At 41.2% G+C, this 27,554-nt stretch overlaps 1 protein-coding gene across 2 annotated transcripts; it reads right to left on the reverse strand.

Moving 5' to 3' along the window:
• Positions 1–1,091: 1,091 nt before the first annotated feature.
• CUNH18orf25 (chromosome unknown C18orf25 homolog) lies at positions 1,092–27,244 on the reverse strand. 2 transcript variants are annotated; one of them, XM_026039471.1, is made up of 4 exons: positions 26,448–27,244; positions 10,629–10,811; positions 5,865–5,991; positions 1,092–2,376 (listed from the first exon to the last, which is right to left on the reverse strand). In XM_026039471.1, the coding sequence occupies exons 1-4, from the start codon at positions 27,169–27,171 to the stop codon at positions 2,187–2,189; spliced, it is 1,224 nt and encodes a 407-aa protein (XP_025895256.1). In that variant the 5' UTR covers positions 27,172–27,244; the 3' UTR covers positions 1,092–2,186. The 2 variants fall into 2 exon arrangements, with proteins under 2 accessions (XP_025895256.1, XP_025895249.1); XM_026039464.1 differs by lacking the exon at positions 1,092–2,376 and adding an exon at positions 4,256–4,312 and having other exon boundaries at positions 26,448–27,211.
• Positions 27,245–27,554: the final 310 nt, after the last annotated feature.

Genomic DNA, 27,554 nt, shown 5'->3' on the forward strand with positions numbered 1-27,554 from the left:
CCTTTCAGGATTTGTTAAGGATAAAAGAAAATATGTAGTGTTTTAAATAAGAGAAAACCTGCATCAGACTACAATACATGAATCGTTTAAACAAACACAGTGCACAATTGGAGGAAGTTTGGTTAGGACGYGGTCATTTTTTTTTCTTTTTTATATATATATACATGGAAGTCACATCATATACAAACTGAAAAGAAAAACACAAACCAGAAAGTTAGCTCGCATTTTGAATGGAAGGACTGCAAACGGGTCCCTGCAGCTTTTCTCCAGAGCTGATGCTGCTCAAAGCCTTCGCGAGAGGGTAAAAAGCAGCCGCGCTCCATCACTGCCCCCACGTCCCACGGGTGTCCGGGAATCCRCTCGCTCCACTCCCTCCCAAAACCCCTAAAGAAAGAACGGGGTCACGAGAAGCACCACGAACGTTTTCTGGTCACGCCAGACACTTATCACAGGTCGATGTCTTGAGAAAGCTTTAGAAGTGGGAGAGAAAACCCTCAGCTAATTGGTGTTGACAGCGCAGGCGAAACCGCTCTGCTTATTCAAGAAAAAGCTGCTTGCTGGCAGCTACACCAGTGTGGTTACTGGGTTGGTTTTTTTCCAAGGTATGTGGTGAAATTATTTCTTCTTTCTTTGTTTCTTTTTTTGCCCACAGAGAAAAAATATTGGAAACCAAATAAATTTAGTAACCAGCCAAAACAAATGCAGAAGAGGTCTTTTCATGTCCTGACTACTCCCTGTTCAGCCTTAAATGGCAAAAATCTGATGATGGAGCTGTATAAAATTCCCATTAAAAACATCTGAATACAAAGGAACATTTTAATTGCACAACAGACATTTAAAGTGAACATCATCTTGTAGTTTTGTCTTTGGTTTTTGCCTTGGGAAAGCCTCTCAGTGAGAGATTAAGGGCCAGGAAATTCAATATATGCTGCAGAAATTTGTGGCCACTCAGGTTAGTAGTCACTGATTTCTGTAGTAAATATTCTGGTAGAAAGTGTTTCCTGGATCATAACCTACAAAGCAATTCCCAAACTAGGATATGAGACATGACCTAAAGCCAGAAAAATGGTGCAGATCTAATTAAAAAAAAAAAGAAAAAAAAGATGACAGACTTCAGCCCTGATCCTGCAACATCTTTAGGGCAGAGTTTTAAGCATGTGAATGGCCCCACTAGTTCAGTGAATTACCAGTGCTTAACCCTAYGCATCTGCTAAAGTGCTTTGCCAGACTAGGGGCTTTACAAGTTTTTTGAGACTTTACAGGGTTTTTTTTTGAGACGGGCAGTGAAGCAAACAAGCAAACAGTAGAAACGAGGACTGGGAGCRACGTGGTTCATTTCTCTCCTTCCTGGAAGCCAGGCAAGATTCAGATATACGTAAAATTCAGCTATATTTAAATCGGGAGAGGGATGCGGGGCCTTTGTATTACTTGTCTTTTTCTTGTGCTTTTGCAATGATCAGCTGCTATTAAGTCACTACTGTGGTAAAACTGTAACGAGCAGTGGGAAATGACCAGTGAAATAACAGCAGGCAAGCAGACAGAAGACTCAGCACTGAAAAGAGTGTAAACTATAAATTACATTGAAAATAAAAATCCTTTAATTAAAAGCTGCTCAGTGCATATGTTATGGGCCTCTTGTATTACAGACAGTCCCTCTGGCTGGTAACGTAGCCAAATCAGCTTGGGGATAAGAAGCCTCGGCCCCGTTTTTGGAAGTGTTGGATACCCCCAGCTCCACTGAAATCAGTGAGGACACAGCATTTCTCAAAATCACTGATGTGCACACAGCAAAACACTACCTTCTACAAACAAACCCGATAAACTGCTAAATCAAAGATGTTTTGAAGTTGGGGGTGGGAAAGGGTGGCAGAGCAGAACTTGGTACATGATTGCTTCTTCGGATTAACACACACACAAAATTAGGAACTGCAGATGTGCTGTGAATTTGGAGCTATTGGGTCTTAGTTATCGGAAGAATCCTCCTTTGAGAAGGCTGAAAACAAACGAAAAAAAGAAATGTTTTGAACGATATTAGAATTACACTACATTCTTACGGAAATGGAAATCCTCGTGAGTTTGACTTCCGTAACGCCGGCRATTAGGGCCTCGGAAGCTGAAGCTACAGCAATGAGCCTGTGTGCCACAAAGGGGAGAGGGGACGGGGGCCCAAACACAGGGACACTGCATTACAGTAGGTATTTGCGCCTGGTGTCCTCATCCAGAGTGAGGTCGACAACTTCTGGGGGCGAAGACCAATTCTGCTGGGGAGCCACAGCTGTCCATGACTGCGCCGGCTGAGCGCTGATGTACTGCGAGCCCGAGCCGTGCTTCCAGGAAGACACACTCTGGATCACGCCTCCCCGAGGGTGCACACACCTGCAGCAAGGCAAAGAGCAAACAGGATTCAAGCCAGGATTCACTTCTTGGAGAAACAGCTTTGCTGCTTTTTGTTAAATCACTCTCGCCGCTTGCTCTAAGGTCCCTCTCCAAAGTTTCCTCGGGGCTTTTCCATGTGTAGAGTTGATGACACTTGAAATTAACTAGTGATCTGCAAGTTGACCAGGAAGCTAAACTTAAGTTTATGCTCTTTGCTTGTTTTTTTCTTTAAAAAATTATTTTTTTTTGCCAGTGGGTGTAATGGTGCTTATGAAACGTGTGCGTGGCTCCCAAGGGTCTTGAAGAAGTCAGCCCAGCGTATGCAGTGCCATGCACTATTCAGAAGGTTTCCTGCTAGTAATTTTACCCTCCGCACTTTAAAAAAGAGAAAAAAAAAAAGTGACAAAAACTTGATGAACTAAAGAGAAAAGATTTCTTTGTGTATGGAATCAAAGCCATGCTCAAATAAGGACATAATGATACTTTCAGTACAGTAATTACAAGAGCTGTCTTGTATCTACATTGCTACAACTAATACACTTGATTTTGCCTTGGTCATCTTTACTCAAAAATTACAAACGTATTGGGAAATGCTCCCCGTGTCTCAGTACAGCCCCACTTCAGCAGAACATTTAAGCTTTCAGTAACCATAGTCAATGAGACTAAATAAAGCATTTAAAGACAAGCACACACTGAAGTGCCTTGCTGAACTGAGGCACACATCTACTTACTTGCACAGTGTTTTCACTTGATACACCAAAAATGGATATGTGACAAGTGAGTCAAAATAATAGTAATCAGGAAAAAAAAAAAGAAAAAAATATTGAATTTGCTATATGATGAACTGAATAATTTAGTGGAGTCTTTAAGACTGCCCCTCCGCAGCTGGAAATCTTAAGCAAGTGCTAKGGAAACTTCACAGCCAGCGCTCCAGAAGTTTTGTTCATCTTCTCTCAGGTTGGAGATGGTTTCATGAAACAGAGTGAAAAATCTCATTCTCCAAGCTCTAATGTTTCGGGATAAAAATACCACATTTCCTTCTCAGATATGCTGTTTCATTTTGGATGTGATCTTCAGAATGACTTTTCTATTACTCTCTTGGTTTTAAATTACGGACTTAAAACACGTACCTACAAAAATTGCATAATAAGAGACTAACAAATGTAGCTTTTAAAAAGAAAACTTTCTTTTTTAGAATAAATATCTGTAAGCATAACTGACAAGAAAAGACTGAACCAAACTATATGCAACATGTTTTTTATATATATATATATATGGTCCATTGTTCTGATATGAAACAGTCATCTCAGAGCTTATGCAAAGCTACTATTAACTTTTCTTCCTGAAGATGACAAAAAGTAGTCTATGCATTTCCTCTTTGAAATGATATCTTGCAAAAATAAAAGTGTATATCCTCAAACAAGTCACACAAGCAGCCGAGAGCAAAACGTTCAATCAAACATTAGCTTAAGGAACATGCTTTCCAACCTGTAACTAAGGGAAAGATATCAGGGAAAGGCAATAAAACAAAAGAAAAAATAAACAAAAAAAAGGGGGGAGCAAAAGGAGCACTGCTTTGTACACATGCATGATAAAAAGGCTACAGGACAAAAATTAAAGTGCAAAATATGATTTGGTGTCCTAAGTAAATGGCAAGTAATATTCTAATCATGAGAAACACCACCACTTCAATAGCAATCTGGGAAACTACAAATCATAGACAAACTCAAGAGCTTCACAACTCACACCAATTCAACAACAATATGAAATATGGAGCATGGTAAAAAAAGAATGAAATAAAATAGTGTGAGCAGAAGAACTGAATCGAAACATCATACTAACTAAGCATGCAAAAATACTGATCRAAAACCTAAACCTTGTCCAAACGACAACCCTGTCAGAAGCCCATCAATACTTCATAACTGCAAGCCTAGACCTGCAAGAGAAATAAAATTCTAAATAGGATTCAAGCAACCAAAATGTGCAAGTATTCATTGGTCCCAGCAAGAACTGGTCTTTGATAGAGGGCACAGCAGTTACATGAGCAAACGTGAGCACCAGGAAAAGGTGCTGCAAAAACCGTGCCTTGTATGTTTGGCTTCTTTGCAGAACAGCACGAGTTCTTATTTCCACACAAACAGGTCCATATCAACCAAAACTAACTGAAAAGAGCAACTGTACATTTATTTAACATCCCCATTGTTGCACACATCAAATATTACTGAGGCAACTGGCGTGGACAGTGTTTTGTAAGGGGCACCTCAAGCAGAAGGGCTGTGTGTATTTAGGGCTGGACACGCACAAGCTAGCAATGAAGGACACGTCCTTCATCAGTCCAGGACTGATCCTGGGGACAAAGATTGCTTCAGCACGGGAACTGCTGGATAAACAGCCAGGAGGGCTCGTTCCTAGAAAGTTGTATCCTCCAAAAGAGCTTGTTATGGAAATACTTTGTTTTCTAGAAGTTATGACCAAGTCTCTCTTCTCTCAGCACTTAAGAAATCTTTTTTTTCTTTCCCTTCACATCCAGAAGGCCTGGACTTAGGTCCTGCACACCTTCTTTCCTTTCTCGAGACAGACAGGGTGAAGGAACAGTGAGCGAAAGCTCTGTTCCTTGCCCCTCAAGCTCCTTTGCATCCTCCAGACATCCATCAGGCAGGAGGCTACTTTTAGATAGTGTGCTTGTGTGTTCACCACCACAGCTTTAGGAGCTTCCCTCTCCACACTAGATGAAAATGCCAGTCTTGTGCAGCTGCTAAACCTTAAACCGAGGAAAAACCATGGACTAATGATGAAAAGAGCCATCAAAGCAAGCCTAGCTAGAGCAAGAGCTGAAGATCTGGCCAGCTACTGGAACGTGAGAGCCTCTTGCTTCCTTATCTCTGATCTTCCTTATCTCTGATCTTTTCTTATCTCTGATCTACCTCCTCTTCCTTATCTCCGATCTAGTTTGGGCGGTTTGAACTGTCTTGTATCTTGAGATAAAATGAAGATTCATAATGATGTATTCCTAGACTAAAGGTGCTATCTTATCATGCTAGCCACTACAAAAGTCATAGTATTTTTATTCCTAGGGCAACTGATTAATTACTTGAATTGGAGAGTATTTAAATGCTTAAAGTGAATATTTTGAAAGGAAACAAGAACCAGTAATATATGTTTTCATTTATGTGATTATGTATATGAATTTGGAATCTCGTTTCAATATTGTGTATGTTTAGCCTTTTACTGTTTGATATTCATTCACAAGCTGAATCTAAATATCTATCAAGATAACAAAAATTCTGAAGAAAAACACTTTTTGACATTACCATGTCCAGCAGAATAGGAAAAGTGCAACGTTTGCTACCTTTTGCACACCAGATATAGAGGGATAAAAACAGAACTGAAAGCCAGCAAATTTTTTCTTTGTTAATTCTAAAATATGCATATTCTAATACAATGTTAAAGATATTTAAACCAAAGAAGGAAGAAAAACGAATTCATACCTAGCATGTTCCTGAACTCCAACAATCTCTACTTCGCTATCAGAAGAGGCAATATTAATTTCTTCATTGATCTGGGCATTACCAGGAGAGGTTTTGTCACTTGCAAGGAATCCCGGATCCAAATGACCTATAGGTTGGGAAAAYGCAAATACAGACCAATGTTAACAGCTTAATGGCTCAGAAATCAGCTGTGAAAAGCATTTCTCAAACAATAAAATTTCTCAAACAATAAAATCCCGTAAGATCAAATCTTATTAGATCTTCATATTGAACCCTCAGTTCGCATAACATCTTGACACATGATAATCACTGCATTTATCCAACCTCAGTTGCTCTAGTGATGCACTAGGTCCCAGTGGTCCAACCACTGTGTCCACAACATCTGTTTCAGCTGTCATTAGTCTTCCAGTTGTTGCTTTACAACAGTGCTAAGACCTAAACTGTTGCTAAACAGCTTTGACATAGAGCAACATGACAAACTACTGTCAATAAATCAAAGCCAATGTTATTGTGACAAAGAAAGTCTAAGGATGAATGGAAACATCACATAAACTAAGGGAAAAGAAAGCCCTATTGTCTCAGCATCGTTATTTTTCTAAACCAGGGGAAGTAAATCAGTGAAAAACAACAAAGTCATCAGTTTCTGTCTCACTCTTCCACACATCTAACAGYCCAAAGCCAACCATGTCTCCTGCAAACTAAGACTTTTCCACCAGCCAGACGTTTCCGGTACCTCCTTCCAGGAAGAAGTCGTAGATGGCAAAAGCTTCACAGATTCACCAGTTGACTGCAATGTTTGAAGATCTTTAGTGGGACCCTGAACTCCCTCCCCAGGAATTTGCCCTTGGCCTTCAGTTCATTACCCATTTGGCAGGTATCTTCCAGGCACTAGAGGAGTGGGGCGCAGGGAACATCACCATAACATGCTCATTAGGASCTATAATTGAGCTGAATGGTCTCTCTCACAAAAAGAGAGGTTTTGAATAAAAAACATATTCAAGTAACTACAAACACAAACAGTATGATACACAGCCACACTGAGGCCACCAGTGCAACCTCAGCCCTCTCCAGCACAGGTGACCAGTAAAAGTACGTGGAGATCTAGAGAGCGAATTGAAATTCTAGGGAAGGAGCATGAAAATCAGCAGTCTAACTGGAAACTAGTCTTAGCATGGAGAACAGTTATGAAAACTAGGTTTATCATAATAAAGTTTTAGCTTTATCTTACAGGGGGGTTGGACTAGATCATCTCTAAAAGGTCCCTTCCAACCTTAAGGATTCCATGATCTTACTCAAAAATGATTCTCCTTCTAATGGAGATAAGCAGGATATACAGACAAACTTAGGCAGTTGTTAAATTTGTTTTTTATTCCCAAGATGCTGAGGAAGATTTTGGTTAAGGGTATACTTGTCTTTAGGACTAAATTGATTCATGTTTCTTTAAGGCGAAATACAATGCTAAATAAGAGACTATGCCATCACATTCATGTCATACTGCTCTAATAGTTTTGCAAGTACCCTTGGGTAATTTAAGAAATATAAGCATGATAATGGACCGTTTTTAATTATAGATGCCRTGCACAAAAATATTCCACTTAAGAATTCTTCATGAAAAAAATTATATTTTTCATGAGCTCTATATGCAGCAGAGTTGCTCTTGTATTACAGTTACAATGTAACTACAATGGCTATCAAAGTTAACTGGTTTATCAAGCAACTATTCCTTTCTAAAATCTCTAAGGGAATGTTGCAGGCTTTACTGCTAGCACTGCTAATAAAGTGCTTAATTGCAGTTAGTGATGGGGCATTGTGAAACATTATATATATTTGCAAAAAACCCACAAAATACGTAAAGTCATTACTTATTTTACACAAAATAAACTATTTCAGCACTTTGTTATGTCTYTTCAGTAGTAGTGGAGAAACTGAGATGCCTGGAAGGAGATGAAACTAAAAGCACATTACAAAGGAGAAGAACCATTTTTAGAGCACAAAAAAATTAACTGGACATATTATACCTACCTAGTTTGCCTGGGCACCTCCTCAAAGGTGAGAGGAGGTACATGCAATAATGTTCTCAATTGTGAATACAGGCAGAACTGATTATACCACGGGGCAGAGGATGAAAGACCAAAGAAATTAATTTAGAAAAAAAAAAAGTAAAAATTAATTAGAAAAAGTGAAGAAAATGTTCTAATGCCTCTTTAAACTATTCAGAAAAGATGTAAGCACCAAAGGAAAGGTTAGACACTGCACAGTATGTTCACTAGCTTTGGCAAATGAGGGCGCTTGCCGCAGTGTGTCAGCAGGGCTAGAAAGAGCAGGGAAGCCGTGTGCCATAATGCACGGGAGGAAGGGCTTTCCACCTCACCAGACAAGGCACATCTGTTAGCTGAGCTTAAATAACGGAGACAAGATGGACTTTTCCTAAAATTGCAGCTCAGCTGCACATCCCTCAGTAAATGTCAGCGACTGTCGGAAGGCTCCAAAGGGAGCGGGCGCGTTTCCTGAGTGGCAGCAGCTGGGTGCACTGGTGACACAGGGAATGGAGGGGCTCCATGGCCGGAGCTGGAAGCCAGAGCCCACGGACACTGTTGGGTGGCCACGGGTTGACCACTGCCGACGTCCAGACAACAACAAGGAAGTCGGCACTAGAGAAACCACGATTAGCAAAGTAAATATTGCAGTTAGCAGCGCAGCGCAATGCAGATTGCAGCACGCACAYTGGTTTCTGCACAGGGCGGCCCGTGCCCACGCTAATTCCACGCCTAGTTAGCTGCCTATGCTGTTATTTCCCTCGGACTAACATCTTCGGGCCAGATGACGCCCAAAGCAGACGTTTTGTTTACCCCTTATCATCAGAAGCTGCAAAGAAGCCGCAAACATTTGTCCATCCGCAAAGATTTGACAATGTGCCCCAGTAAGATATTTCACGCAGATAATGCTTACGTTATTTTTTTTCCCATGTGAATATATCACTTGAAGTCTGACGAACCAGATGCTGGTTTATGATTAAGGTGGGAACAAGCTGCACGATCTGAAAACTCGGCTTTCCAAAYGAGCAGCCCCAGCTGTGGTAAGGAAAGGTCAGACCGACATATATTTCAGCGTCAGAGTGCACTGAGCACACACAGCTCCGGGGGACAGGAAGAAAAACACATTCATCCTTTTAGAACATGAGACAGACCCAACATCGGGAAAGAATTTGCCGGGAAAAGCTCTCACAAACTGAGGGATAAGGAAGTTTCATGAAGTTTTCTAGGTTTCTTTTTCCCGGCAAGTCCTTCCTTCCAAAAGGCTGGCTGCTCGGCTACAGGTGGAGGAGGAAAAACAAATAACCAGCACATCACTGGAAACATGAGAGCAAAGCAGAAGGAAGCTTGGTAAGAAACTTGTATTTTTCAGTTCTTTCTTTCTACTAAGGTACCAGAACATTAATGCTATATAATAATGTCAATTTCAGCTGTTTTAATAATTTAATAAATCATTTAATAAAGCGTTGGGCTTGTCAAGAATCCAACGGCTAAAAATACCAGGGAACTTGGAAAACATAGGCCAGTTTAAAAGACTGTATCCAACCAAAGACCAGAGTAAAAAAAGAATGCATAGTAACTTGCCTTCATACAATGGACTTTTCCATTGTGTAATGGTAGAACACATCTTTTATGATTTATTACTCCCCCATTTACTAATGTATATTTTTTGTGCACAAAAAGCCTCTAGCAAATAGCCCAGGTCCTAACAAGAGATCTTAAACTTCTGATTTCTTAAAAGTTAAAAAAAAAAAAGAAAAAAAAAAGCTCTTAGGAGGTCACTTTAACCACATCATAGACAACATTATTTCCATATCTTCTCATTTTCAAACCATTTTCAACCTCATTTTATYGAGGCTAGTCCATTTGAAATCCCACATAATATTCATACTTGCTGATACAAGTGGACACGAAGTATTTCCCCCTAATTCTCTGCATCCAAAACACTCCTAGCAAGTAGCATTTCATGTTGTTTAACCTTTTCATTAGGGATGAGATCCAAGAATTAGGTGAAACTGAAGTTTTTGAGGTATATGCACTTCATTTCAAATCCTCCCACAATTCTCCAGCTTTTCCTTTCTTAAAACTAACTTCTTTTGCTGTCTTTCGATGCTCACTAAGCCCTCTGACCAGCTCCTTCTCGTCCTCCATACCTGGTGCTGGCACGTCCAGGCTCCTACAGCATGTTAAAAATGCAGATGGCATCAGACAATGTTTGTATTTTAAGGAAATAAAAAAGACAAACAGGAAGGTCAAAAAAGACAAATACAAAAAAAAAAAAAAAATCTGAAATATGTAAAATGAGATTTTGATTGCATTTTTTACTGGTATGTTGATCGGCTGACTAGCTGAGGGCAGGGTGATTGTAACCAACCCTTTAGTATTACTTTGCTCATCCTCCTATAAAATACACAGCAATCCTCCCATGTACCCCAATTTAAATTCCAGATACTACAGGGGTAAAGAGTAGAAAAAAACAAAACAAACAACAAAAAAGGGGGGGTGGAGAGAATACATTGCAGGAGTTTTTGTCAGTTCTCATCAGCTGTGTGATGGGATAAGTGTCAGAAACTTTTATAAACACCTTAACTGTTTTATCGTAGGATGCAAACGAGGTGCTTTTAAAGCCCCATAAAGCACTGAAAGGAAGGCTCCATAAAGCACTGAAAGGAAGGCAGGATCCTGGCTGAGATGCCGGCAGAAACCTCAGAGGAGGAGAACTCAAACCAACCTGTGTCAGTGCTCAGCTCGTCTAGCAGCCCTCTGGTCCTCCAGGTAGATCCCGCGTCCTGATTTGCTACGGAATTATTGTGCTCTTGAACTACTGCAGCCGCCAGCAGGTTGTCCACGTTGACCACCTCTGGGTCTGAGTTTGTGTCCGATATATCGTAGTGAGCCACGACTGGAGGGCCATCTGCGGAAGGAAAGAGAAGCAATGGGTATGAGAAACCCAAACAATGTGGAAGAGACTTTTAAAAGTGTGAACAACTTGTTTTAGGATCAATCCATTCTCCTACAGTAAGTTCTTAATGAACTATCAGTTGTTAAGCTTTAGTTAATGAACACAGTCTGATATTACAGAGACATTTTAATGTTTGCATACACAGAAAGCAGACATAGGAAAAATAGACGTTTAAGCTTGTCTTGTCATCGTATCAGTTATTTGGATGCTATCCTTTACATGAACACATAAACGTCTCCATATCTGACAACATCGCAGTTACAATCCTAAAAGGATAAAGTCCTTCTGTGTGAAATGAGGAATTATGTTCTGAATTACAGGACATTAAATTTGGCAAGAGAAGATACTTCACTGGAGMATTTTACAAAACTCAGGTGACGTTACCTAAGGGCTGATAAAATTAACTTTCTGCTAGAACTGATCCAGTTACAATAAATTTACCATCAGACAAGATTYCTTACATAACATTCTCCCGTCAAGGACAGGAGATTTTTTTTTTTCCTAACTGCAATGTTTTCTTGCTTTTGCTCTTTCTCGGGATAAAAAAATAACACAAAACAAAACTATAATGAGCAGTGATAAATTACTTGCAATTCTGTACGTTCACCCTGCWAGCCTTTTGGCCACCAAAGTAAAGAGGGAGAGATTTTCTCTTACAAGACTCTGATAACAATGAGCGAGGAACAACAAAAGGATAATCTTTGGTCTGTTTTGTTAGAATGGAATATTTTCTTTGTGAGGAATGAAAATAGCTTGCAATTAGAAAGCATGCTAGAAACAAAGGAGGCTCAGAATGAAGTCGAATTCAAGGCAAGAATTAATGTGGAAGCAAAGAGAGAATGAATAAATAGCATATTTTAAAAGGAAGCATATTTTAATTCAAATATAGTGTCTCATTGAATGATTACAGTTTATGGATTCAGAGTAGGTGAAAAAGCCTGGAGTTCTCATTCCCCGAATGACAGAACCAAAACGTCATTTGGGCTGGCACTTCACCCACAGAAATGAGGATCAAATGGAAAAATAATTTGGCCAGAGCTCAGCTGCCTGGGTACTGTAATGCAATAAATCAGTCTTCAGAGCTGAACGTGTGAAGGGCTTTGCCTTTATGAGGTATGGTATATAAAGAAGTTTATAATTAATACAGCCCACTAATAATGTCCTTAGAAAGATGCGACCTTCACAGTTATAAAGGGATTAGAGAAAAACAAGAATTTAAGGAAAGGCTGGTGTTAGATGCCTGTTGCTGAAGATGAAAGAACAGTATGAACCAGAACCTTAAAATTTAGTTAGCYGAAAGAGCTGTTTCTATTAAGGTGCTTGTTGTGTTTTTAACTTAMTTCCTGAAACATAATTCGACACAAAGTTTTAAGAAATTCCTGTTTTGAGGTTAGCAACACACTTCGTTAAAGAGTGACCTTATTGCTTAGGTTCTGCTAAMGATCAGTTTTGCAGCCAGGTATGAGGAAAATACACAAAATCCTTCAGATCAGCCCTGCCTCCAAATTAACAATTTCGCAAAACAATGTTATTTTACAAACTTAAAACAGACCCAACAAAAATAAATGAGTAGTTAAATGTCAATGTATTAAAGACCAAACTGTTTGCAACATGAAACACTGATGATTATGACTGGGGGAAAAACATACGGATAATTAACTGAAAGACAATTTTCTGCTTTGTAAAGACAATTACAAAATAATGGAAGATCAAGTTTAAAATTAAAATTAAACTTGGTTAATTATTTGAGCAGGTCTGTGACTCAACTACATGCAGAAGCTACAGCTGGACTGAAACACGGAGGGGAATGTGTTCAGTCTCATCATCAGAGTTCAGCGTGAACATATATTGTGAGATTTATCAAAATAAACAGTTGAGTGCAGAAGATACGAGGGTCAAGTACAATATTGACTATTTGACCATTTTTTTTACAGCAGGTTATCTAAAATTTCTGGAGCTCTATACGATTCCTTCAGATTTTTGTTTCTCTCCTTATTAAAATCTCCAAAAAGCATCAGCAAAAATTAATTTAGATTACAGGTCTACAGCAAGTAAAATTGTATTTGGACAAAAAGCACCAATAGTCTCAAGTCAAAATTGTACCACTCCTACATGTATAATCATGCAAAAATGTATAATAAATGTATATACATGCAGAGTGATATTCTCATCACCTACCCATAGAAATAACTTGTGTGAAAGTCTTCATCAGAAGGAAATACAAGCATAAACTTGTTATCTGTAGCTCCACTCTTGTATCTTCCACACTTCCAAACAGCACACCTTATAACTTAGCTTAAATTTAGTATGCATCAAACAGACAAAAATATTTTCAATATAATTTACATACTGTAATTATATTTGTCAGCGTAACAGGCACCAGCTTAAGGATCAGGAGAAAACAAGCTGACTACTTACAAAATATTCACAGCACAGGTGTATTTTTCTGCTTTTCTCAGCCTTGTCTTTCAAAATCATGTTTGGAAACAAAAGGTGCCCTGATATCAAGGCCATCCGCACCCAACACCAGGAAACGACCCATCCGGCCAAGCTCAAGGCCATAAAACGCAGCAAAATCCTTGGGTTCTTGGCACGCGTAAAAGAAGGAATAAGCAATAAATGCCTAAAATATGAAAAAGCTGCAATTTCTTCATAAATAAATAAAAAAAAAAGCAACCAGGACTCTCTCCTCAAAGGGAGTTCTTTTGCTTATTAATTTGGTTATTAAATTAAGYGATATATTTAAGAAAAATCAATTCCTCCAAGAACCTAAGGCAGCCAAAATGTTACAGTACATTGGTGATAGGCTTTAATTCATCATTAAAGCAATAAATGCTTAAAAAAAGACAAGGCTGAAAGTCAATAAGCACCAGCAGCAAAGCGGAGCTGTTGACATTTAGCACTAATGTGGAAGGGAAAGACTTGTCCGAATTTTGGGGCAGGAACTGAGAGGTAAAGGTTGACATGGGGCTAAAGTTTCCAAGAGCCCAATTGTCCCTTGATTTACAGAGCTCTGCAAAACTGATGCCACTCAAGACAACTGAAGGAAAAGCCACATGCATAAAAATCCATGTCTATACGTATGAAATTTTAAGTTTGCAAGGCAGCAAATGCCACAGCTGCACATTTGCTTTGCCCAGAGCCACATCTCAGAATCCTGGGACTTGAACTGCTCTAACAGAGACATTCCCACAGCCCCCCAAGTCCCTGCAATGGCCCAGGCAGGGGACGGTGTCGCTGCTGCAAAAATCTACCTTAAAATTGCAGGTATAGGTCAAAAACATCATCCTCTACCAAGCACAGYGACCGCACCACAATATTAGGTCACTTCATCATATGAGCAGCAAGGAAAACATGAGCTAGCAGGAGCTGCAGGGGAATTTAGTCATTAACCTGTCATCATCTCTATTTAGGTGTCCTAAAATCGGGCATGGAGCCTCCGCCAGGCATCTAYGATCAACAGTCCCTGGATAATCGACAGTGCGAGGAACTCCGGGGGCAAAGAGCCTCATCCGGGAAGAGAGGAGGAAACCTGGGGGTCTACAAGAGAGGTCAGCGAGTCCCTTTTTGGGGATGTTTGAGTCATTTCAGCAGCCCCATAAGCAGCGAGAGCCCAGCCAAGGCACCTCATTCTGAGAGGGCTGCAGGGCAACGAACTGAACCCCAGCCTCAGGGATGGCGTTCGCCCCAATAATTCCATTTACGATGAGGCAAAGCACGAAATGGACTTTTACAACCACGTAATTTTGACGACCACTCACTACAGCAGTGAAGCACGGCAGGCTGCAGGCCAAAACCTGACACCCACCGACCCCATCCTGCTTTAAGAGGATCATTTCCCAGGAGACAAATCAGCAACTTCGATCCAAACCGAACAGCTTCCCATTTAAGACTACAAGCTGACAGGACAGCCTAGGTTTCAGGTAAATACTACAAACCTGGTATTATTAAGACAACATCCAGAGCTACAGTTTCATAAAGCACGGGCAGTTTGAATGGCCTGAACTGGCTGAGCTCTAAAATAATTCCCAAAAGGAGGATGGAGGAACCTTTGCTTTTAACATATTGTGTAGTAACATGAAACACTTTGCTACGATTTTTATTTGTTTATTTATTCCAGGTTACAGTAGTTACATTTCAAAATTTACAGGGTTAGGCAAAGAGTACACTGTAAATACATTAAAAAACCGTCGTAGTGTAACAACATTCTCCCTAAAAATMATAAAGTGAACAGAAAAAAATTACTGATGAAATCCATATCCCGCATTTTCCTTCATTTCACAAAGTTCTTTAAAAGGAAATAAAACAAAAAGCAAAATGGTAATAATAACCAAAATGACATGATGAAATGAGGATCTGTTCTCAGACCGGACAATTTTTARTATCACAGCAAAAGAAATCTCAAAATTCCAGTCTTGCTGCTCAACATTCACTCTTTCGGGTTTTTTGATGAGCAGGTGGAAAACACCTCGGATTTGGGAAGTGAGTCCCGCTGTTAAGCGAGGGCAACAGCCTGGGGCCAGTGTGGAAAATGTCCCTTTGGGAATCACCCCGGCACCTTCCCATGGAAGGACCCTCCCGAACACCCCCCCAGGCCAGACCAACCAGTGACCCATCCGTCAAGCGGAGACCCCCTAAGCTCGGCCCGAGACCCCCTTAAGGCCAGCCCAAGTACTCCCTGGAGCGCAGCCTAAGCCTCGCTTTGGAGAGGGGGCCAAATAYTGCCCCACTGACCCGAGCAGGAACGTTCTGACGGCTTTAAGGGGGGAGCAGCTAAGCCCCAACTTCTAATGCCCCTGAAATATGACTCAAAAACAATACAGYATGTGATACAGGAAGCGAAAAAAATATATATATTAACAAGAAAAATCGCTGGTAATAAATATGGTTTAATCTGTATATAACCCCAGTTTAAGTTAAGACTGGCCCTCCACTCTTAACCTCAGCAGCTCTGACAAATTCCCTCCCCCAATAACCCTAAGAGACTCTGTGAGCCTAAAATATTCGAGCCGTGGATTCCTGCCTGAATGACTTTGTCCTGGTGCTGTTACAGGGAACACCTGAAGATCTGTGTAACTGAAAGGTCTTCCCAGTCAAAGGCTTTCGAAAATAAAAGCTTATATAGGAAATCACTGCAAACTTAACTTTATTTTCTGTAATAAAACCTGAATGCACAGATATTTCACAGGAGACGTGAAATATAAGCCCAAGCCTTTGGATAAACGATGTGCAACCGGTTTGGGTGAGTGGTGGGGTCTTATATGGACCTTTCCCATYGCTCTCCACTAGCAGGAGGGAATTTAGCTTTTCATATAAAGGTTTCTCTTGCATTTGCCCTGGTTAAAAAAAAATATATTAATGCAATAGCTACGTCTCAGCTGCAACTAAATCCTGAATCCTCAGTCATGAGTGTTGTGTGAACATCTGCCATACTTAAAAACACCTGAATCAGTATTAAAAATGCCAGTGTATAAAGCTGAAGAGGCCAGACCCTTGGTTGGTTTTAAGCTGGCACCAGCACAGGAATTAACCCCGTTTACACCAGCTGAGTCCCTGGCAGTGCATTTTATTCTTTCATGGAAAAGAGCAAAAAATAACTTTTTAAAAGAAACGAGAATGTTTCTTTACTCCATTCTTAAATATAAACATAGGACAAATAGAGACGCTCTAAATTATCACCTATAATGATTCTACACATCTGTTTAAAACTGTATTGATTTTTCCTGAACTTAAATTTGGTGTTTCTAAAGTAACACGTTGGCATCTGAACATACAAATACATTCAAAATCACAGCTCCAGGTTGGAGAGTAGAGGAGTCTCTCCAATGCCCCTAACCGAGGCCTGACTAGTTTAATGCAGCAGTGAACGGATGAGATTAAAATCTGTGTTAAAATCTCGGCGGAAGAAATTTTAACTCCCTGAAAGTTCCTAGTCAACATCCTTCAAAAATAACAGCTTATAATGGAAACAGCTACAAACGTAATTACAGTTATAGAGCACAGCAAAAACATTTCCAGTTTTCCAAGACAAAAAAAAAAATCTGAAACTGGATTAGGCGTCAGGAATCCAGAAGTCTGTTTGGTTGGAGATGCCCTGTGCAACTGCACACCCGTTTCCACACAGCCTCATCGCTGGGATCAGCGTCCTGGGACAGGCTGCAGCTTTTAYAAGCTTTTATATCTGCACATTTCGGAGCAGGAGGGGCGACGCTCCTGCCTTAGTGCAGGGCTCTGCAATGCCACGAGACACCCCAATGACACCACGGAGGGTTCTCCTCTCCGCTCCAAGGAGAAACACACGTTTTTCCACGCACACACACACAAAAACCCAAGCTAGCCGAGCAGATACCAAGTGCACAGGGCAGCATCTGCTGTCAGCCAAGGAGCTCATTTAGGGCAGCTGACGCTSCACAGTGGAAGCAAATGAAAAAAGTGACCAAACAAAACAGCATTTGCCATTAACAAAACCATTTACAACCGCTGCTCTTGCACACATATCCTTAGTACTGTCCAGCTTTCGTGGGGCGGTTAAAATTGCCATATCCTCATCAGGCTTCTGGATGCCTTTGATTTATTTTACCCTAGGAAGGGCACAGGTTAAAAACGTCTACGTTCGACTGCTGTAATTTGCTGCTTGTTCTTCCACATTCCCTGTTGTTTGCATGAACAAAAAAAAAGAAAAACAATCAGCAGTAATGGCTGGGGTTCTGTTGTTGCCTGGAGTAACCAAGCTCACATTGGTACCTATTAATATACTTATGGATCCATTTTTTTAAAAGTTACCCAACCAAGATATGGAAGGTTGGCAGAAACCTCCCTGGCGGCCTGCCTGACACTTAGCCACTGATATCCACTACGAACTATTTATGAGAGCGCTGCCTAAAACTATTTGTAAGTCTGAGAGAAAAAGGAAATTCAACCCGTCTCCTCACACAATTGGTTTCAAAGCGGTTAATTGCTCCATAGATGCTATTTTATAAAAGTCCTTAAGGGCATGCACAGACATCCTGGRTTAAGGGACTCCTGTGCATTAGGAGCACCCCCAGTCACTGCTACAAGTCGTCCCTGCATGCATGGGAAGATGCATAAAGCTGTCATGCTCCAGCATACGCTGCTCATCAATGTAAAGCTTTCCTTATCAAATCTATGGGCAGCAGAAGGATTCAGTATCTTTTCAGCCAGCAATTAATTTTCCMTGAAGGATCTTGCAGCGGGGGATGAGGTTATTAAATTGCAAGCAGAACTTTGCCTGTCGTTAAAAAATGCACGCGCAGTTTCAGGCCAGGGAGTGCACTACATGTTCATATCAAAGTCGCCGTAGCAAAACTATGCATGACGGGGAGCTGCRAAGAACATGAGTGCTTAAAAACTACCCCCTGCATAACCCTTCAAACAGTTACTCTGAAAATAATACAGTTCTCTAACCTCTTTTTCTTTTTTAATGAGGTCATTGTACACAATAAAAAAAGGCAAAAATAAAATGCAACTGTGGTTTAAAGAAAAAAAAAATCAGAGCCAAGAGAGACCTACAATGTTCTCTCCATTTAAATCACATCTATGTAAAAACTTCTACTTTCCAATATTATGTTTTAAATTTTATTTGCATTAAAAACTTTTAAGAAATTCTACCTGATGATATATACATTTTTAGCAGCTATGGAAAAGTTACCTCATGTGAAGAAAAGCCTTACTAAAGAGCTGACCAAAAAGCCCAGTGTGTCTTGATAAAATAGGAATTAAATAGGGATTTCTAACACATAGTTTAAATAAATCGTACTTTAAACACCACAGTGTCAAGCCTGTCTATTGAAGATAACTATCAGTATAAAAAAAATTCACACAGTAGCAGTTATTGGATGAATATGAACCTAGTTAAATGAAACTAATGTTCCCAAGTTAATTTTGAAATCCTGATTTAGGAGCTTTATTTCCCGAGTACATCCTGACTGCAGCAGCTCTCGCTGGCCGACCCAACCAGCAGATCCTACCTGCGCCCACGGCCACGTTCCCCAATTTAACTGTATTTTCTGTCTCATACTTTTCAGTTCCTGGGCCAAGACTCCATCCATCCACCGGGAGTCTCTTAGCTCCGGACTAACACTATTTTTATTTCAACCGGAAAGGCAGCGTGGTCGTGTAGACMTGAGAAAGCAGCAAGGCTTTGTGTGCAGGGGTCACACGCATGTACTTGGGGCGCAATCAACCCGAGCCCCCTATTCGAAACTCTTCCTACAGGGAATTTAGTCAAAACATGGGAGAGAAAGGCACTGCCAGGAGGCATCGCCTGCCAGGAGGTGCTTGTCTCTTTCCTTTGACTCCGGAGCAGCAAATGAGGCACCTAAAATTGGAGGATATGATTTTCACCCACGGGGAATACGTGCACACGCACATACCTTGGTGCGTGTGCACACAACGTAATGCAATGCAACGTCCCCTAAAGACGCCCTATGCAACCCAGCAGTGACACTAATTAAAGCWCTGGGTGGAAAATGAACCAAGCAGGAGATGAGAAATAACGATGCACATTTACTGCATTAYATTGTTATGAGCTTATTTATGATTTCTGCCTTAAAAGGAAGAAGAAAAACTAATGGGTGGCACGTTCAAGTCGTAAAGCTCGGGAACGAACAGATCGCTGAGGAAATGTTATGGGTCTGTCTCTAATATCCTCTATGGTACTTTACATCTTTAAATATAAAGCTTATTTTCATTATATAAATGCTTTAACATGCAAAAAGAGCATTTGGATGGTTACTGTTCCTATTGTAACAAACGTAGCTCTACAGATGCTGGGGTATCTAAACAAGGACTCTAAGTTATATTTTCCCAAGTTTGGTAAAGAAAGCTTAGGGTGTTTTCTTTTTGTTAAGAGTATCTGTATGTGTGTGCTGGCACATGCACATGGGTGTATTTTTTTTTTTTTAAATCTACATATACATTCTCTATAAATAAAAAAATAAGATACCATGGCAATAAACCCCAAGAGAGAAAAACAAAACGAACACATGAAGAGAGAAGCAAACCTTGTTCATAGCACAATCCAAAGTAACAACGAGTCGGCAGAGTTAATTTGCTTTTAAGTTTGTGACTGATTCAAATCGTGCTCTGCAATATTCCCGTTTTCTGGAAAGACGGGTGGAAAATTGTTATTAAAAGTCGCTGGAAACTCTAGCGTAGCATCAGCGCCTTGATAGCCCCCGTAGGGATTAAACGGCTGCTGCGGAAGTATCTGGCTATCAGGCGTCTGCACGAGGGCCCCTGACTGCGTGGAGGGGGGGATTCTTTGGCCAACTAGTTGCATTTTGGGCTCCCTGGGCTCCAGTTGCTGCTTGCTTTCTTCATCGGTGTCAAGGCGCGTTAGCTTTTCTATCCACATGCGGAATTTCTCCTCTGTCTGCCTCTGCATCTCGGCAAAGCAGTTCATGGCCTCTTCCAGGACATTGCCTATGCAGTTCCTATCCCACACGGTGCCCCTGTCAAGCAATCCTGGCATTTCCCTGGCGGCTCCTCCAGATCCCCCAGCACGACTGAAGGCAGCTTTAAAGACATTGAGGCCATTGGATAAGACAGCGTTAAGTAAGAACATCATACTGTTTATTTAAGGCATGTTAACTCAGGAAAACAAACTTGGCTAATTGTGCCCCTCGGGGAGGGCGCTGGGGGAGGAATTAGCAAACACCAAATTTAACAACAGCATTAATTTCCATTAAGAAAAAAAAATATTAACACCCAGTGAGGTTATACTAGGAATTCTGGCTTCAAAACTTTTTATTCTAAAATTATCAGACAATTCTGTCACACGGGTCTTATTTATTTTATCAGCCTAGCTTGCAGTTTTAGATATCTGAAATTCAACCCCAAAACATCATACAATGACAAGAAGCTTTACTTCTGTGAAGCTGCAGTCCAAGAGACTATCATTTAACTGATAAACCTGAACAATTACACATTTTACTTAAATATTTTAACTCTTTTGCAGTGGACTGACAAACATACACAAATCATACACAGGAAAACAGGCATGAGGAGTGACATAGCGATTGCAGTGCTCAAAGCAGCAAGCCCAAACCTTACCACCCTCGGTTTAATTTTGGAAGAACGGACTCAACGCCAACCAACAGAGCATGCAGCACAAACACAGACACACAAACACTCACAGAGAGAGATGTAGGAGACCAGGCGGATACACGAGGGGGAAACGATTTGTGCTCATTCTGATAGGAAGCCCCAGCTCTATCCCAAATTAATCCATGGAACACATCAGGGTCATCAACACCAGCACTCTCCCCAGCTAGAATTGCACCCCAACCTCAATGTTAACTGACATTATGGGGGTTATATCGAGGGCTATTTCATTGAGCCAGTGCAGAAAACAGCCTGGGTCTAGATGGGAGGAAACTGGTCTCCTTGCAYCCATCAGGATGGTGTTGGAGTGGGTGGGACTGCAATTATTGGGCACAATTTTAGCAGGCAAGAAACTGAGGCTAATTACTAATTATTGCACTGCAGGTATATCAACAAGAAAGGCAGTGGTGGGTGTCTGGATAAGTCTGGAGTTCACTCGGGAATCCTCCATGGGGAAAAAAGATAATACTGAGCTCCATAAATTCTCTGAGGAACAATAAATAACATGCGTGCTGCCCTAATAACAATTTCCGAACAAGAAAAGCATCCCATTAAGCTACACAAAGCGCCTATATAAGCTGACAATTGAAAACGTAAACATGAATCCCCTCCCTTAAGAATAATAGAAAATATCTTAAGAGTGTGAGAAATCATTGCACAACCTAAGCAAACATTTACTGTTAAAAGCGTAAGGCACTATTTTTTTATTGTGACTTTACTGTACATAGGAAATTAGAGTATTATCTAACAAATACATTCCTTACAGGAGCTATTTCAATGAGGTAACATGAACTGAGGTTCCTCAGTAACACCTAAACAAAGCCTAGGCTTAATTTTTGATTTCCAAGTGGTGCCTTGCCAGCAATGCCACATTTGAGGACCAAAGACCTAAGACAAACCCTACTTTTTCAGGCTTGGGTCTGGTCTGTTTACTTCTCAGGCTGCAAATCCTGCATTCAGGTCATCATCTCAGAAACAGGCTATTTTATAGCAACAAACTTGAATCCTGCTTACTGCTTTTTAGCTAAAAACAAAACTCAACACCCAAGGACACCCCTAGCACTGAACATCCACTGGGATTCCATTTATACTCCCTTAACCTGGGATCTCCTGCCCAGATCAGAGAACTGAAGTGGGAGTCACTCTGACAAACTTGTTTGTAAACTGACTATATATTGAAATATATRTTACCCTGCAACACCATTTTTTAAAAAGGCATCATATCTACACATCGGATATCTACATTGGAACAGCTAATTAGTCCAGTTCAAATATTTCCTTTGCAAATCTAATGAAAATATTATGGGGCATCTATTCAGTTGGATGAAGCTTTGGTTAACCTCAGCCTTGGTAGCTATTGGTAGTTGATGATTAAGTCTTAAAACACAGTTAGAGAATATTAAAAAATAGCATTTATCACACTGGTCCCTCGGCTATTTGTAAACTTACAACTCTATAGTTTTAGAAGTTTAAATCAAGATGTTAAACAAGAATAACTTAACTTTGGGACAGTATTTCTTGCTCACACCTATGAATATTATCCAAAGGATGACTACAAAAAAAGCCCCTCAATTTAGGCAAAACAACACTGCAATGGTGTAAAAAAATACACTGTATCTTCACTCTAACTAGAAAGGATGGGCTCTTCCCTGYTGCTGTGCTACCCTGCATTTATAAAGGGAGTAACTTACTACAAATTCCTCTCTAGAGCCTCCTCTTGGACACCTCATCCCGAGTCACCCTAGGGAAGTCACTGCTTGGCAGATGCTTCATTTGAGGTCTGGGCACAAAACCTAGAAGGTGGTAAATGAGCCCACGGCATCCACTGTGGGTAACGGGCCCTCCTTCTGGATTCTTGCAGATTAAGAATCCAGAACATGAATCAAGTTTATGTCAGTTTTTATCTTTTTTAAGTTGCAGAAAGTACAGTGGGGATGAAAAGACATTTTTTCAGGTTGTACTTGAATTTTTTTAAAATTCCTTCCCTCCAACAAAGAGGTAAATGTTGGTATCCAAACTTGTTTTCCTGCCAGTTTTATTCAGAGGTACTTGGCACGGTCAAATTTAAAACCATTTGGAGGAAGAACTTCTAACAAAAACAGTTTTAGAGAAATCTGTTTCAAGAAGGACTAAAAGTTGTCCTCTTTTGCTCAACGTGGTCACTATTTAGCATTGGTTAAGAGCTGGAAAATCCTGCATGCCAACAGAGAGACTCAAAACTTCAAATTATGGGAGTGTTCCTAATTTTTAAAAATCCCCAAATCCTGGCATTTATTGAACAAYGTGATGACTCAGGCCAGTGAAATGGCTCTTAGTAGTGTCCATAGCGCCTGCATCAAATCTGCATTTCCACATAAAAATTAGCAAGGCATAGATTCATAATGCCACATTATGTTGTGCTTAGTTCCTAGTGACCTCCCAACGCGTGTTGTGAAGATTCACTCTTTAACTCTTTAGTCATTGCTAAGAAAATTCAGACTGTTGGTATTTTAATGTGTGTTACTGGATCTGAGACCAGTCCTGAGCTGACCCTATTGCCTGCAGGTCCACAATTTGTGCACAACAAAGAATCCAAAAGGAAGCCAGCAGCACTAGCCATGTTCATGGCACCGTTGTGCATCTCCCTGAGCATCTTCCTTGCTTCACTCACCAACCCAAACATATTTCTGAAGCAGCCACATGGACAGTTGAAGCAATAACTCCGTTTTTAAGGCTTAGTGCTGTGACATGTGCATTCTCAAATGAGTCTCTTCGGTTTTCAGACTATGCACGGGTCTTCTCTAACACCGCRCACTTGGATAGAAGTTAAGAGCTGCAATATCTGTGTTATCTTTGCACAGGATGGTGGCCCCGACATCCTGGTGCTAAAGGTTTAGAGGATCTCTGCTGGCAAGGCTATTTTCAGACGATGATGCATCTGAAAACTCCATGCAGAAGCTTCACTCAGACTGCTAACATCACTGCTAAAGCATCCGAATACCATCAGACTAAGGGGAACACAGGCTACCTGYATGATCCTATTGAATCAACAGGCATCAATTTTCAGAAATAAATGCAAAGATTTGTTCATGCTTATGTCCTTCTGGCAGATGTACTGCAGTTTCTGGATACTGAAGTACTGCAGTGTTAAGTTCAGTCTGAAGGTTATTCTTATTTTTTTTGATGGTGCTCAGAGGAGAGCTGGGGCCTGAGTTTCAGAAAATGTTTCTGGATACCCTGGATTAAATTCTGGCTAGTTGTCATTGCACAGTGTCACGCTCTATAATGGCTTTCTATTCAGAAAAAAAAAATATTTAACTTATTTAACTGGAGGAGTTTGCCAGTTCCAAGCAGAGGGATCACAGATGGCAGGTGGATCTGGCCATTAGTCACAGGGGAGAGCTAGGAATCCTAGTCAGGCTCCTGGCTCCCCTGCACCTAGTGCGATCCCCAAGGTTCATTAACCCACAGATAGCACAGGATGCATTTTTGCTTCAACCTTCACCTTATCGCTACAGAGAACATTTTTTCTCTCGCACTGAGAAACTGCTTTCCCACAAAGTAGCCTCATTCTCATTTAAAGGAAAACTGCAATTTGGCAGGTACCCATTGCACCTCATGCCAAAGGGGCGCTCTAAAGTTTTTATGTCATAAATATAATTTAGCATCAGACAGATGACACGAGCTACGAGGYAAGATATACAGGTCACTGCTCCCCAGGAGGGTTTTTGCACTCCCACCTCTTGCATCCCACACAGAAGTTGGCCTTGGTGCTGGAATGATTAAACCAACAGGTTCTTCCATCTGCTACAATGGGACCTTTTCACTGGAACCTTCTCACGGTAATACCTAGGGCTCAAAGTATCAGAGAGCCTAGGGATGCAAAAAAAGTACCCCAAATTCAGAAGTATGGAGGCAAAGGAGGTCAGAAAATACCTCGGGATGCATTTCTGGGTCACCAGGCGCTCAATGACTTCTAGAATAAAACCAAAACACAGCAAAGAAAAAAAAAAATGTTTCTCAAGGTGAAGGGATTGAGAGAACAACCCCAAAGCTCAATTAATGGAAGTTTTAACTCAGACCCTAAACTCACAGAGAGTGTAAAACAGTCTGTAACAAGGCACTTAACTATGCAAGTCAGAAGCTGGGCTTTAACTACAAAGTTGGTAAAAGTGATTTCAGACTCACTATTAAAGTTCTATTACATAGTGCTTATAGGAGCAATATGTCTTTCCCAGACTTCCCAATAATAAACATGAAATCCCTCTGTGAAACCTGCTTCCTAGCAATATGTGGGGAAAAATGCCAGTTCTCATGGTGACATCCAGAAATAAATTCACTGTTACAAAGTCAGTTAAAACAGTGACAGCTGTTTGTAAATTCTCATGTAAATTAATACTTTAGTTCAGCTGGCAAATAGTGGTTTAGTAAATTAAAGCTAATTATTGCAGTTTTCCTTTAAATTTCCGTGGCCTATAAAGCTGATACTTATCTCCAAAAATCTTCTGGCACAAAAAGGATAGAGGCATGTCACCCAGTAAAAATTGGCAAGCCAAAAAGTTTATTTTTATGTGCTTTTATTTTTGATTGCCATATGAAGATTACCATATGATGACGCTGCTATGGTATAATATGCTGCAAGAGTAAGTCACACAAAATCCTGTCCATGGCATTTGGGCTAATTGGATAACAGACACTCAGCAGACAAGAAATTTGAAAAAGTCACCTTTCTTATGCTAATAAAATCCTGAGAAGGCCCCTATAATTTGCTGCTCCCATCTTTTAACATGGGCATGCCAGAAAAAGAATAGAAAGAGAGAAATTATAGATCCTTATGACACAGAAAATGGTAATATCTTTTGTCTAAAAGGTTAAAAATTTAGGACTGCTAATAGCCTGGGCACCTGCATAAACAAATTCGTATTTATGTCCTAAAATAGGTGACCAGCTGCAACCTGCAAGGATGGAAATTACAATAAGGCTAAGTAGGTTGGCCATGCACTGAAGCACAGAGCTGAAAGCACAGCACGAGTGCAGTCGTGAACAGGGCCTTACTGTAACACAGGCAAGAGGAATGCCACGTTACGTCCAACACAGCTGCACAGCTGTGCTCTTCATATGTTGGAGCAAAGCTGGCCACTTATCTTAAGAACGTAATTAGATTATCACCAGCTAATGGGATTTGACAGCACTGATAGGAGTTCATATAGGCTCACAATGAAAAAAACTCTGAGAATTCCAAACTTCAAAGGTAGTTCTTTCCACCAATTTAGCATTTCTATGTTTTGTTGGTGTGCAAAAGTGCACTGAGACCTTGAAACGGATTTTTAAATTTGCCATGTCTTGTTAATATACTGCAGTCTTCAAATTTACACAGAGCTGCAGTTCTCCTGGTTTTTCTCAAGTGTCACTCATCTAACTTAGCATGACAGCTGAGAAACGATGTCAGATGCGCTACAGTTCAGTTTAAAAAACATCCTCTACCTGGTATCTCTGCAGTGATTGTCTTGCTGCTCCCTGAAACCTCTTCATCATCATCTGATGAACTCGTGCTCGAGTCGCACGTCAGGTCACTATCGCTGGTACTGCTGTCCTGCAGCAGGTTGTACTTCTTGCGAGCAGCGGCCTCCCGTTTCTGCCTCAGCAGCCGGATTCTTTCTTTGTGCTTTTGGCTTCGATGACCTTTTACCTTGGCAACGCGGCCGTTCTGCTTATCACTAGACTGTCGGTTTTTCTTGGCAGCCATCGTTGAAGTTTCGCTTTCGGACCTGGATCGCCTGGATTTCCTTGCCACGGTGGCCCCGGGCGCCCCCGAAGGGTCTCCCTCTGCAGCAGCCTCAGCTTGGCAGGGCTCATTCTCTTCTGTGGAAGACAACGTGTCGGAGTCGGCCAAGTGCCCGCTGGAAGAAGGGGAGAGCATGCAGTGATTGGAAGAGTCACTCTCGTACACGCGGCCGCCCGCTGGCTTATCGCTCTCCGTGGAGGCCAGCTGGGACTCGGAGGAGTCCCGCCGCAGCTCCATGAGCAAGCAAGGCATGGAGGAGAGCACTGTGGAGTCCGCTGCCGCGGGCGCATTGTCCTTGGGAGCCTGCGGCTCCAGCTCGAGGGGCCCGTCCTCGTCRGGAGCCGCCTCCGGCTTTTCGGAAGTCTTTGGGGGCGCTTCCGAAGCGAGGAGCTGCTCTGCTTTTCCTGCCGCCTCCATCTTCATCTCAGAGGGCGACGCTGCTGCGGGGCTCAGAGCATGGGCAGCACCCGGGCCAGCCAGATACGGGTGTCGGCAGCACAGCGACCTGCACAGGGAGAGAGCAGGAAGAATCATTGACACAAACCARCCACTCCTGGTGCTCGCAATGCCACCTCATCCACCACACGGAACCGCTGCTTCCCATTAGGGACAGCACAGCTCAGCAGCAGTTTGGTTCTCTTCATTTACTGTTTCCAGGGACCCTGTCCTGTAACACAAAACTCTTCTTGCTTCTAGGCACCCACGAAGGATGGTGCTGGGATTGATGAAATGCAGTTCACCTCAATAAAATGATCACAATAAATTAAAAAAGATAGAAATATTTCTGAAATCTTACGATTTATTTA

The sequence above is a fragment of the Nothoprocta perdicaria genome, unplaced genomic scaffold (genome assembly GCF_003342845.1).
Source record: "Nothoprocta perdicaria isolate Ctin4 unplaced genomic scaffold, notPer1 scaffold_10, whole genome shotgun sequence".
Taxonomy (NCBI): Eukaryota; Metazoa; Chordata; class Aves; order Tinamiformes; family Tinamidae; genus Nothoprocta; species Nothoprocta perdicaria.